This window comes from Ursus maritimus (genome assembly GCF_017311325.1).
Source record: "Ursus maritimus isolate PB19 chromosome X unlocalized genomic scaffold, ASM1731132v1 scaffold_X1, whole genome shotgun sequence".
NCBI classification, from domain to species: domain Eukaryota; kingdom Metazoa; phylum Chordata; class Mammalia; order Carnivora; family Ursidae; genus Ursus; species Ursus maritimus.
Window position 1 is genome coordinate 106,932,557 of NW_024423319.1, and position 12,699 is coordinate 106,945,255.

A 12,699-nucleotide genomic window follows, 5' to 3' on the forward strand; every position below is an offset into this window, starting at 1 on the left:
ACATTATTCAAACCTATGGACAGGGAAAAAGCCAAAGTAATAACATCAAGATGTTTGCGGTGGTTATGTTTGGATGCTAGAATTTTTTTTCTTTCTGCTTTTATACTTTACTTTCAAGATTTTCTTTAATGAGCACAGATTTTTTATAACAATAATAAACATACAGAAGATCCAGAAATATATATATTTTTAAAAGCTGAGCCATGGGGTGCCTGGGTGGCTCAGTCATCAAGCGTCTGCCTTTGGCTCAGGGTGTGATCCCGGATCCCTGGGATTGAGCCCCGCATCAGGCTCCTCCGCTGGGAGCCTGCTTCTTCCTCTCCCACTCCCCCTGCTTGTGTTCCCTCTCTCACTGGCTGTCTCTCTGTCAAATAAATAAATAAAATCTTAAAAAAAAAAAAAAGAGCTGAGCCATGAACCAAAGGTAAATGTATTTAAATAAGAATAAATGTGAAGTTCTAGGATGTGGGTTTAAAAAAAAAAAAAGCTAAGTTTAAGACTGGAGGACAAGGCTTAACAACAGTTCCTGGGGGATAAAAAAAGACCCAGAAATTAACCGACTGTAAATTCATTATGAGCCAACAGTGACATGGCTGAGGGGAAAAGATAGCCATAATATAAACTTTGGATTTTTTAACAGAATTTGTATGCAAAACAAAGGCAATAATAATATTCCCATTGTGCTGTGTGAGTTCAACTATATCTAGAATATTGTGTTCAGCTTTGAACTTGAGCTTTAAAAAAAGATGTTGAAACCTGGCCAGGACCCAGCAGGATAAAGCATCAGAACCTCAGCGCAGAGCAGTGATTCCCACACCAGCTGCACCACAATCACCTGGAGGGCTCATTAAAATGCAGATTCGTGGGTCCCCTCCCAGGGTTTCTGATTCTACAGAAGTGAAGTAGGATCAAAAATCTGCATTTCTAGCTACCCCCTAGGTGGTGCTGATGCTGCTGGCCTGTGGACCACCTTGGAGAGACCCACTGGCAAGTGTGGATAAAAGCCCAGAGCAGACTGCCAAAGACAGAGTTCCAGGCCTTCTGCCTACTGGCTGTATGACCTTGGGCAAGCCTGCTGGCACTCAACGTGCCTCGGTCTCCTCATCTGTAAAAGAGAAAAATGGGACCCACCTCTTACAGATAATATAGCATTAAAGCAGTTAATACTTGTGAAGCATTTAGAACATCCAGCCTGACATATAATGTTTGTTATTTCATGAGGAACTCTAGAGACATTTCATCTGAAATAGAAACACATTCAACATCTTCAGATATTAGGAGGGCTTTTCCATGGAAGACTCATTCTGCATATTTCCTGGGGACAGATAGGGAGTCGGGGGTAGAAGTGACCGAAAGGAGCCTTTGGATCTCTCTCAACAAGGGCTTTTCAGCATGCACAACAGCAGTGGAGTGGATGGCCGGGGTGGGTTCTGATACTCAGGGGTAAGGGGTAAAACAGCCACTTAATGAATGTTAACTAGTTCTAGTTATCCAGGCTTGGGATAAGGGAACTGTCACCTGGGATCACCGATAGTTACCAAAGTGTTGGCCCAAGACCAACAGCGTCATTGAGAACTCTCATCAGAAATGCAAATTCTGGGGCCCCACCTCAGAGCTCTGAACTCAGAAACTCTGGGGTGGGGCCTGGCAATCTGTGTTTTTAACAAGCCCTCCAGATGGCGCTGGTGCACTTTAACTGTGAGAACCAATCACCTAGAGCATCACACAAAACAATACTTCCATGAGGCTCTAGAATGCCAAAACTCAATTAAACTCACTCTCATAAGGTATCAGGCATAATATGCCATTGACAAATATATGCACCAAACTCCTTACACCAAATATTTGTTTCTGTGTTTAAAATATATATACTAACAGTTACCAGAGGAGAGGTGGGCAGGAAGATGGCTGAAACAGGGGATGAGGATTAAGAGTACAATTAACGTGATGAGCACCGAGCAAAGTATAGGTTTGTTGAAACACTGTATGTACACCTGAAATTAATACGTTGTATGTTAACTACTGGAATTAAAATCAAAAACTTAATAAAAATAATAAACTAAAATATGTATCACAAAGATAATGCTCAATTTGTTCAAAACCAGAAAATCCACACTCCACAAAGAAAAGCAGTGTGCTCTCTCATCACCCTCTCAGCAGGGGCAGTTCGCTATTAATTGCCTTTCAGGGGATGCAGTGAGGAGAAAGGCAGTGTTCTGACAAGGAACATCAGAACACCTAAGAGGTGAGAGGTACTTCAGAGCGTGTGGTCTTAAGTCACCTACCTTCCTAACCCAGACGAAAAGACTGTGACCCAGATATACACATGGAGCCTCACTTCCCATCTCTCTCTCCTCACCAGCCAGTCCAGTCCAAAGCCTCTCCTCTGCCACAGGACAGCAGCTGAGAAGGAACAGCTGAGCACACTTAGAGAGACTTTCTCATGCCACAAGCCCTCTTCTAAGTACTTTACGTATATTAACTCTTGCATAAACAAGTCTATGAGGTAGGTACTCATCTTCCCATTTTACAGATGTAAAAAGTGAGGGTCAGAGAAGTTAAGTAGCTTCCAAAGGGTCAGACAGCTAAAAAGGGCAGACACTGGCTCTGAGCCTAAGGAGTCTTTCTCCACAGTCTGTAGGCTTAACCTCTATACTGTACTTCCTGTTGAGGCCAGTCAGAGAGAGGAGATACAAGTATGAAAGCTACTACCTTGGCCAGGATGTGCCTGTGAGAGAAACGGAGAAACATGGGGGCAGAGAGATGGAGCCCGAGAGCACCAGCTAGCTCAAGACAGCAGCAGGGCACCGTGTGAGCCAGGGATCTACGGGGAATGGGCAGGGATGCTGAGAGATGTTTACTTGCTATTCCATCAGTTCCTGTGTGTCTCTGGGGGAGCACTGGAGAAGAGGCAAGAACCCAGCATTCTGGAACACATGCAAACAGCCTTGAATCTGGAACAGGGAAAGGCATGAAACAGTCTGACAAAAGCCCTTCCCTGTCTTTTCTTCTACGGAACAATTTAAAGAGAAAATGTAAAATGAAGCAAGAATGAAGGTACCAAGGGAAAGTGATAGCTGGGCGCAGAGCTGCTGAGATCTGCAAGGAAGAGCCAGAGGAAGCCTTACCCACAGGCTACAAGGACAGAGGCAGTGACAAGAAGAGGGGCGCAGAGTGGGCAGTACCATGTGGGTTTGGGCTCCTTAGACTCTTCCGCCCTTACAGTGACAGCCAGGAGCACTTTGCATTAACTAAAATTTCTCCACATCTGCCCAGCACCCACGTTCCTGCTATCCTCTCCCAGGACAGTGAAAGTCCCTGCAGAGAAAGGAAGCCACAGATCATCTATGAATCTACAGGTCCTGCTCCAGCACCTGGCACATCATTGGTTTTGAAAACGTTCATGGAATTGAATTTGCTGAAGTGCTGCTCACACTGAGATGCAGTGAAATGTGTTATCACCTTAAGGCCAGTAAGGATGGAAAGAGTGCATACCCCAGGCTCTGTGCCCTAGCTGAGGATCCCCAAGAGCAGATCCCGAGACAAGGACTTGAGTATGCACAGTTCACTTGGCAAGTGAAAGAAACATCAAACACCAGGAAGGGACTGGGGAAGTGAGCAGAGCAAGGCAGGCTGTCAGTAAAGGGGATCTTCTTGAGCCAGCAGACCATGTGAGCCAGTGGAGCTTACCCCGCTGGGGAAACTCCAAGAGCCCATGTTGAACACATACTTGAGGGAGGAGTGGACACACACAGCAACTCCCATCAGTTACTGGGTATTTTCATTCCCCAGACCTTTGGGTCCCCTGTATGAGTGGCAGGTGCCAGTGGGAAGAGAAAGCTCTTGGGCAAACTGCAGGTGCCAGCAGCTGGCAGCCAGACAGGCGTGCAATGAAATAGTAATGCCAAGGCAGTGGGTCTCCCACCACCACCCCAGAGCTCAGCAGGTCTAGGGGGACCCAGGAATTTGCATCTCTAATGCATCTCTCCCCTCTCTACCAGGAAGGACAAAGGTGAATCACCAAAGACAACTTTAGACCCTATCAACCTGAAGATAGCACGAGAGTAATCTACATAACACACTTCACTAACTAGCCTGTGTCTACCATTAGTTTCCCATATACTTACCTTCCCACAGTCTGCTGCTCTTGGAAGTCCAAAACCACTTTCCTTTGTCATTTCTCTGCAAATTTTTTGTTCTTTGTCAAATATGCTATATAAGCCAAGGTTTTAAGCCACCTCTTTGAGTTATTCATTTTTCTGAGTTTCTCTCATGTATGTATGAGATATACACATTAATAAACTTCTGGTTGATTCTCTATTGTTAACCTATCTTTTGTCACAGGGGGCCCAGTCAAGTACTTAGAGGGGTAAAAGGAATGATTATTTTTCCTCCCAAATGGAGACAAAGCCAAAGAGGTGAAATACACTTTTGTTTGGCCCTCTGTAGGAAAACTCTTCCTACCTTGCTCAAAGCCTATGTCTTGGAGTTGCAAGCCTGTGGCAATGGGACCATGTAGTACACTTCCAGGAAGCCTCTGTACCTGCTGTGGCCAAGGTTAAGGCCACTTACAGGATCCTGAGGATGCTGCCTTCCTAGCAGTTCCATCCAGGTCTTTCTCTCTAGGGGTGGCCAGGCAAACATAGGACCCAGAAGTAAAGAGCACAAACAAACAAATATTTCAGAAAGGATCCAGCTTTCGGATACAGAACTGAATCTAGCTGGGGACCAGCTGAATTCAGGAAGCTGCTCCTCCTGATTTGACACAGAGCTCTCCAGCAGAATCCCTGCTCCTGCCACTAGGGCAGCCAAAGGCAGTGTTGCATCCCTTCCTGCCAGGCCTCAGAATCACTAACTGCGTAGTGACCTTGAGATCCTCCTACTCTGTTCTGGAAAAGGCAAATCTTCCCAAAGACACCCCCCAAAATAATTTCTATCCCTTACACTCATCCCACATCTGTGATAACCAAAAAAATAAGAGGCTTCCTGTCCTTTGCTGCTAGTTTACAGTAAAAGCATATGCTTTCAGGAAACAGAATCCTGAACAAAAATTGGTGCTTATTTCACAATACTAAATTTCCAGTTGAAACCTACACTGTCAGTTTCACAACACTAAACCACTCATGACCCCGTAAGAGATGAGAAGAGCAAGGCCGGGAGCCTGAGATAACAAATTTACCCTTCCCAGGAGCAGAGGCATCCTCAATGATCTTTTATGGTGATCACCCCTAGTGAAGAACACGACAAAGTCACATCCCCACGGTTCCATCTTGAAACCAGGGTCACTGCCACACAACTCAAGGTATTAGTCCTCAAGCCACTGCAGGTATCTGGGCCCTCCACATTCAGGAGGCCCAGCACTAAGGAACACTTAGGTCAACACCCAATCCAGGAGGCGCTGTCACCAGAGCTCCATGGTGAGGCAAAGAAAAGCTTCTCCCACTCACAAACCGGAACATTTTTCAAGATTTCCCAATGGGTTGCCAAGTGACTCAGCACTGGCCCAGTGTGGGCACTATTATTGATGAGAAATCTTCTGCCTGTATGTCTACTGCATACAACACATGCCCAAAGAACAGTGCCAAGTCATACCAGGAAGAGCAGGCAAATTATTCACCTCCAGTTCGAACACAAGCAAATCCTGTCTTAATGCAGAGGCTACTCAGTATGAGAAAGACAAAGCCCTAAGATCGTCAGAGATTTCCATCTAAGATTCAAGGAATTAGTAGGCAGAACCTCTCCTTTCTTGTTGACTATTAAGAGGCAATCAAATTGAGGACAGCAGAGGAAAAGGGCAAGAAAAAAAATAATTTTTCAAAAACAACCCCAGAGCAGAAAGCTGCATAAATGCCTTCTGCTTCCAGAATGTTGTCTTTGTGAGTCTACGAGCTCCGCCCAGAGGTCATTTCCAGAACTGCATGTTCGTTTAATTTGGACAAAGAAATTCTGCATCTTCTGGGGTCCAGGGCCTGACACGGTTTAGGAAACTGGTGAAAATTCTCAGACAACATCCCCTCTTTTTTGCCTTTTAGTAACAGAATGTCCCTGAACTCTGAAATACAGGATATACTCAGGGAGCCTGGTGAGATCCAGGAGGAAAATTCCCTTTGATATTTGTACCTGTCAAGGAACTAGTTGAGTTCCTGGCAGGTTGAACTCAGCTCAAAGAAAGCAGAGTGTTCAAAGAGTACTTTTAGAAGAAAAAGTGACAGCTCTCATTGAAATAAAATATAAGACTGGAGAGCAACTCAGGGGGCAAACAGGAACATGTCTAATATCAGAAGAACTGAGAATAACGTGCCTTCAAGAAGGACCCATGGGCCACTTGCCTAGAAGACCCAACTGTAAGGTGCCCACTCCTTTATGCAACTCAGAAGATCTCCCCCTGAGGCAACCAGTCATACTTCCCAAAAAATGACTACAGTCCCCAGAACATTCCTCTGGTATATATCCATTCATCACATGCACACAGGCCTCATCACTCCACCCCACCCTCCACACGGGTGACCCTCAGGCCACAAGGGGTCAGGCTAGGATCAAAAGTCCCCAGTGCTCTGAGCTCTTAACTGCCCCGTGTAAGATAAATCCTGTTCCAGATATCACAAGCTAGCCCAGCAAATAAATGAAGCCTTCAAAAAACAACAATATTTTGGTGCCAAAAGTTTCATCTGCCATCTGGAGAGCTTCTCATCACAGCCCGCGTGCTCCTGCCTTCATCAGCTTGCGCCTTACGTGACTTAAGACGGCTTTGACAGATTCTCGAGGGGAAAAAAATCCAACTTACCCTTTGTCTTCTTCCAACACCTGCCACCCCCGGCCACCCAAGTTCTTTCTTCACTGCGAACTGTGAACAGCCTTTTCATGTCTATTGACAAAAATATCTATGGCAATGTTTATCCCTCTCAGGAGTATTAAAGCTCTAGAAAATACCCTTGCTAAACCTTTGCACATTCTCACTTCAATAAGGCTAAGCATTCCCAGAATGTTGCCCTCTTTGGTTTTTTGTTGTTGTTGTTATTTAATAGACTTTATTTTTTCGAGCAGTTAGTTATAGGTTCACGGCAAAACTGAAAAGAAAACACAGAGACTTCCCATAAAACCCCTGACCCCACACATGCATACCTCCCCATTAACAAACTCCACCACCAGAGTGGTGCATTTGTTACAATCAATGAACCTGCATTGATACATCTTTACCACCCAGAATTCATAGTTTATATTAGGATTCATTCTTGGTGCTGCACATTCTATGGGTCTGGACAAACATACGAAAACCACGTATCCACCATTATAGTATCATAGAGGGTAGTTTCACTGTCCTACCCTCTCCCTCTGTTCTTGACCATAGGGCAAAAAGATCTGTACTCAGCATGACTCAGTTGGACTCTAAGCAGTGTTCCCCAGGCTCACTGAACAATAAAAATTACCAGGGGAACTGGCTAGAGTCACAAACGTTCAAACTGCACCCTCCATCCACTAAATCAGACCTTGCTGGGGAGGGGCCCAGAGAGCCATTTAGGCATCCCAGGGGATTACTATCATCAGCAAGGTTTTAAAATACCTCTCTAAAGAAGAAATGCTTCTAGTTCAGAGTCTCCCAGATACAGGGCAGCATCCATTCAGAATGCAGGAGGTATTCCCTACCCACTCGAGCTCCAGCTCCATTTGAATATCTAGAATTCAAGATAGATAGATAGAATTCGTTGTTTAAGCAGCATAGCTGCCAACACTTCTCTCACTTATTCCTTTATCTTGTTACACAGTACCAGAAAATTTTACAAGGCCCACCAAGCGTCCACTTCTATTAGGAAACATTTTTTTATTCCTATGCCATGGTCTACTAGTGGTCTGTAGTTCATAAGCATGCTATTTGGATCATTAGAGCAAAATGATGGGTTAGGAAAGTAGACCTGCTTGGTTGCGGGAAAGGATTTTCCCGAGGACATTTGCACACATCATGCACAGAGCAGAAGGACACACAGCCAGTATGGATTTTTCTTCTTTGGGCCTTGAGGGTTCTTCTGCCAGCTGCTCCCCATGGCTCCCCACTGCTCTGCATTCTGCCACAGCCAATGATGGTTTGTGGCAAAATTCGCTGGGCAGCGGGCCATGTGGCTCTTAGACCAGCAATTAAGAGAGAAGGAAAGGCTGAATTACAAGGTGTTTGAAATGCAATGTGAGAAAGAAAAAAGTCCGATCTTATTTTCTCTTACCTCCTGGTGGTGAAATCTATATATTCATCCCAAAACAGACACCTGACTCTGGGGTTATTCGGAGTCAAGAGCTCAGTCAATATAAAAATCAAGTACACAATCCTGAGGGTGAAAATCCATTACACCAAAGCCATATATATATTTTTTAAATCAAAAGGAATCCTTACCTTTTCTTTGGCTTTCCTTTTTGTCCCTGCGTCCATCCACTCATTTTCTTTCTCCAGCATGTCAATAAAGGCCCAGCGAATACCCTCAATCAATTCCTCCATCTACAAGGAAAGAAGCACCCAGAGAGACAGGTCAAAACCAAGAAGCTTCAGACAAGGTTTTCTGGCCATGAGAAATAGTTCAGTGCCAAACATGGTGGGAAACAGGTTCCTTTCAACTTGACTCCAAGCTCTGGAAACATTTCTTTCCCCAGGAAAATACTTTTTTTTCCCCACCACTAGAAGATAACTAATCATTCCTTTGTAGAGAACAATCTGATGGTCCAGTTGTAAAAGGATAATATGGGGAAAGGAATTCACCATGGGTTATGACGACCTAATAACTGACCTTTCTATACCTACTAAATTAAGCCATCCTTATCAAGGTGGCAACTAATTTCAAGAGTTAATAAGGATTTGAGAGAGACATGCGACGGCATGGGCTGTGTGCTTCAGGCGGGAATTACAGAAGCAAGTGAGTGAACAGTTGCAGGAGACGCTGTTAAAGAGCGAAACAGGCAAGGAGAGCCAGCACCCCAAGGGACTCTTACCCAATATAAATCAGACTTCTGTCAGGACCCTAAGTTTTCCCCAAATTTAGTGCCAGCGGTCACACCAAATGCTTGGCTTTTCTATGTAATCCTCCTGCTCTCCTCTCTACTCCCTTGCAGCTTAAAAAAGTCTTAGGTTATTGCAGACCTAAAATGGTAGGGTCTGGAGGGGGCTGCTACAGAAAAGCTGTCTCCTGAAAGACCTGTTCCAAAGTGTTTCAACAGTGAGACCACACACCCACACTGACGTTATGTTTGCCCTGGCTTTTCTTCCTGTGTTTACGGGCCAGCAGAGAGAACTAGGGAAAGAGAGATGCTAATACTTGCCTTCAGAGGCCCACACAGAGTAGTCTGGGAAGGTCCTGCCTGTTTATGGTTACACCCCCCCCCCCAAATTCCATTCTCTCACAGAAGATGCTTTGATTTTCTTGATAGGACACTCAGGAAAGAATAAATACTAGGTTTGGCACCAGAATTAAATTTTTCACTTAAGATTAGGGGGTTGTAAATCCATTTTTAGCATTAATTCTAGAAGGAAAGTTTAGATGTTTCCTTGGTTCTATAATGAATTGTCAGCACAAAGCTCAAAATAATTTTTTTTCTGTTTAATAAGTTTTCAGCTATGTTTTCAGTTCAATAACAGTTGTAAGGGAACCAGAACTGCAAATCAGTGGGCTGGGTTCCATCGTATGTAAATAAGAACAAACAGCAGATGGAAGGGGGTGGGGGGAACTTCACAGCTATTTTTTCCCAACTTAGTAAAAACATGAAGGGAAATCTCAACTTGGGATTGGGGCACGACTGAAAACACGCAATGACAGAAAAGTTGCGGTCCTTTGAAATCATAAAGTCAATGGTTCTCAAGCTTGTCTATACAATGAGATCTCTGAAGGGAGCTTTCAACAATCCTGACGGCGGCAAGTCAGGACACTAATGTCACTGTTGCAGGGTGCAGCCTGGGCTGGGAGTTCCAAAAGACCCCCAGGCGATTCTAATGTGCAGCCAGGGTGGAGCAGTACCCGTCTGGGGGAAGCCAATTATTTTACAGACAAAGAAACTGAGAGTCCAGAGAGTCCATGATCCCTTCCAGCTCTTGCAGCTACGGAGGGTCAGAGCCAAGATGCAACCACAGAGCTAAATGACAGTTGTGAGCTCAGAACTTCCAGGATCAACAGAGGTGTGCCTCATAGATGAGAGGAAAATGCCAGGGAAGTAAAAGGGAACCAACCGAAAGATGTAGAAGTTACAATTTCAAACAGAAAGCCCACACAAGGAGACTGTTAAAACGACAAGGAAATCTCCAGCGACTAGAATTTTTGCCTGTTCAGTCACCAGCACCCTTAAGTCTTTATGACCTCATCACACGGCAACACCCATAAGCCTGCCCATGACCTTCACATAAAAGCTGAAACAGTATTTTCCCAAGTTAACTAAGGAGGGAGCAATCAGGGTGGGAAAAAGTGGGTAAATGAAGAGAGACTCAGTGACCAAATCAATGGAAGCAGGTAATTAACTGTGTGGCGAGGTGAGCAAAGGACAGAAAGTCAGATTACTTCCCAGGCTTCAGGCACGGGCAACTAGGTGAACACTACTGGGGATGCTGGAAGAGAAAGAGGGCTGGGGACAAAAGCCACACCTCAGTGGGACGAAGGGTGCACAGGAAGTGGAGACAGCAAGTCTGTATAACCCAGTCAAGGAGTCTGTCTACTATCAGAGAGCAAGAATCCCTGTCCCCTTCGAGGGTCCTTCTAGCTGGACTAAGAATCAAATTGACATGAGACAGGTTAATAGGAGAAAATCAAATTTAATATAGTATGTAAGGGGAATCCCCATAGATGTGGCAATTCCAAAGACAGGCAAGATGAGGTATACACGTCATTTTGAACTAAGGACAAAGGGGTAGGGGGTCTGGACTTCAGAGGAAAGGAATGCACTTCACGGGGCAATGAGAAGAGCAGGTGTTTGGTAATTAGATGTTTGCCCTGCCATACACATGGGTCATTCCAATAAAATTTATCTCTGCTAATAACCCTCACTCTGGGGAACACCCAATTTAGATTCTTCTCTGTGGTGAAGGGAAGGGCAAAAGTTTCCCTCAAGCCTGTAGAGTCTCAAGTGCCTTCAGCTCAGAATAATCCCCATGCCAAAGCCGCCCATATTGGGGCAGCCTGCCCTTGGCTTCTACACTGTGAAGGAAAGAAAGCAAAGATAAGGCAGAGGGAGATGTAGGGGTAAGAGAAGAGACTGAGGGTTTGGGGTTTGGGGTTTGGGGTTTGGATCACGTGCATATGTTTGTTGCTGCTGCGGCTGCTTCTGTGGTTGTGGCTGTTGACCGTGTGAGAGACCTAACTGTGTTTAAGTATCACTGGAAACTCAACAATAAGAAAACAACCAAAGTGATTTTAAAATGAGCTAAAGACATAAGTCAATCAGAGAAAGACAATTATCATATGGTTTCACTCATATGTGGAATGTAAGGAATAGCCCAGAGGAGAATAGGGGAAGGGAGAGAAAACTGAATGGGAAGAAATCAGAGAGGGAGACAAACCATTATTACGGGAAACAAACCGAGGGTTGCTGGAGGGGAGGTAGGTGAGGGGATGGGGTAGCCGGGTGATGGGCATTAAGGCGGGCACGTGATGTGATGAGCACTGGGTGTGATATGCAACTGATGGATTGTTGAATACTACAACTGAAACTAATGATGTACTGTGTGGACTAACTGAATTTAAATAAAAAATAAAATGAGCCAAAGACATTAATAGTCACCTCCCTAAAGAAAACATACACATGACAAGCATATGAAAAGGTGCTTCCCATGATAGGTCATCAGAAGAATGCAAACTGAAACAACGAGATACCACTACCCACCTATTAGAATGGTCCGAATCCACAACTCTACCACCACTAAGTGCTGGTGATGCTGTGCACCAACAGGAACTCTCATCCACAACTGGTGGGAGTGCAAAACAGCAGAGCCCCTTTGGAAAGCAGTTCGGCAGTTTCTTACAAAACTAAACATAATCTTACCACACGATCCAGCAACCGTGCTCTTTGGTATTTACCCTGAAGTGAGGAACTTATACCAACATAAAAACCTGCACAAGGATGTTTATAGACACTTTATTCATAATTGCCACATCTTGGAAGAGTCCAAGATGTGCTTCAGTAGGTGTGTGGATAAACAAACTGTGGCACTTCCGGGCAATGGAATATTATTCGGCCACTTCCGGGCAATGGAATATTATTCAGCCCTGAAACAAGCTAGCAAGTCATGAGAAGACATGAAGGAGCCTTAAGTACCTATCACTACAGGAAAGAAGCCAATCTGAAAAGACTATATACCGCACGTTTCCAACAATAGCACATTGTGGAAAAGGCAAAACTATGGAGACAGTAAAAAGATCAGGGGTTGCCAGGGGTATAGGGAGAACAATGACCAGGTAGGGCACAGAGGATTTTTAAAGCAGTGAAACTACTCTGTATGACAGCATAATGATGGATGCAGGTCACTATGTTTTTTTCCAAACCAACAGAACATGTAACACCAAGAGTGAACCCTAAGGTAAACTATGGACTTTGAGTGATATGTGGCAATGTACATTCGTCCTCGGTAAAAAAATGTACCATTCCGGAGACCAATGCTTATAATGGGGGAGAGTCTGTATGTGCAGGGTTGGGGGGGTTATGAGAAATGTCTGTATCTTCCTCTCAATTTTGCTATAATCA

The 12,699-nt window shown here is 44.6% G+C and overlaps 1 protein-coding gene across 1 annotated transcript in view; it reads right to left on the reverse strand.

Moving 5' to 3' along the window:
* PHEX (phosphate regulating endopeptidase homolog X-linked) overlaps positions 1-12,699 on the reverse strand; it is a 205,415-nt gene that overhangs the window by 92,878 nt on the left and 99,838 nt on the right. Inside the window, exon 12 of the mRNA XM_008696482.2 lies at positions 8,381-8,482. Coding sequence (XP_008694704.2) covers positions 8,381-8,482 — 102 coding nt within the window. The remainder of the gene's footprint in view (positions 1-8,380; positions 8,483-12,699) is intronic.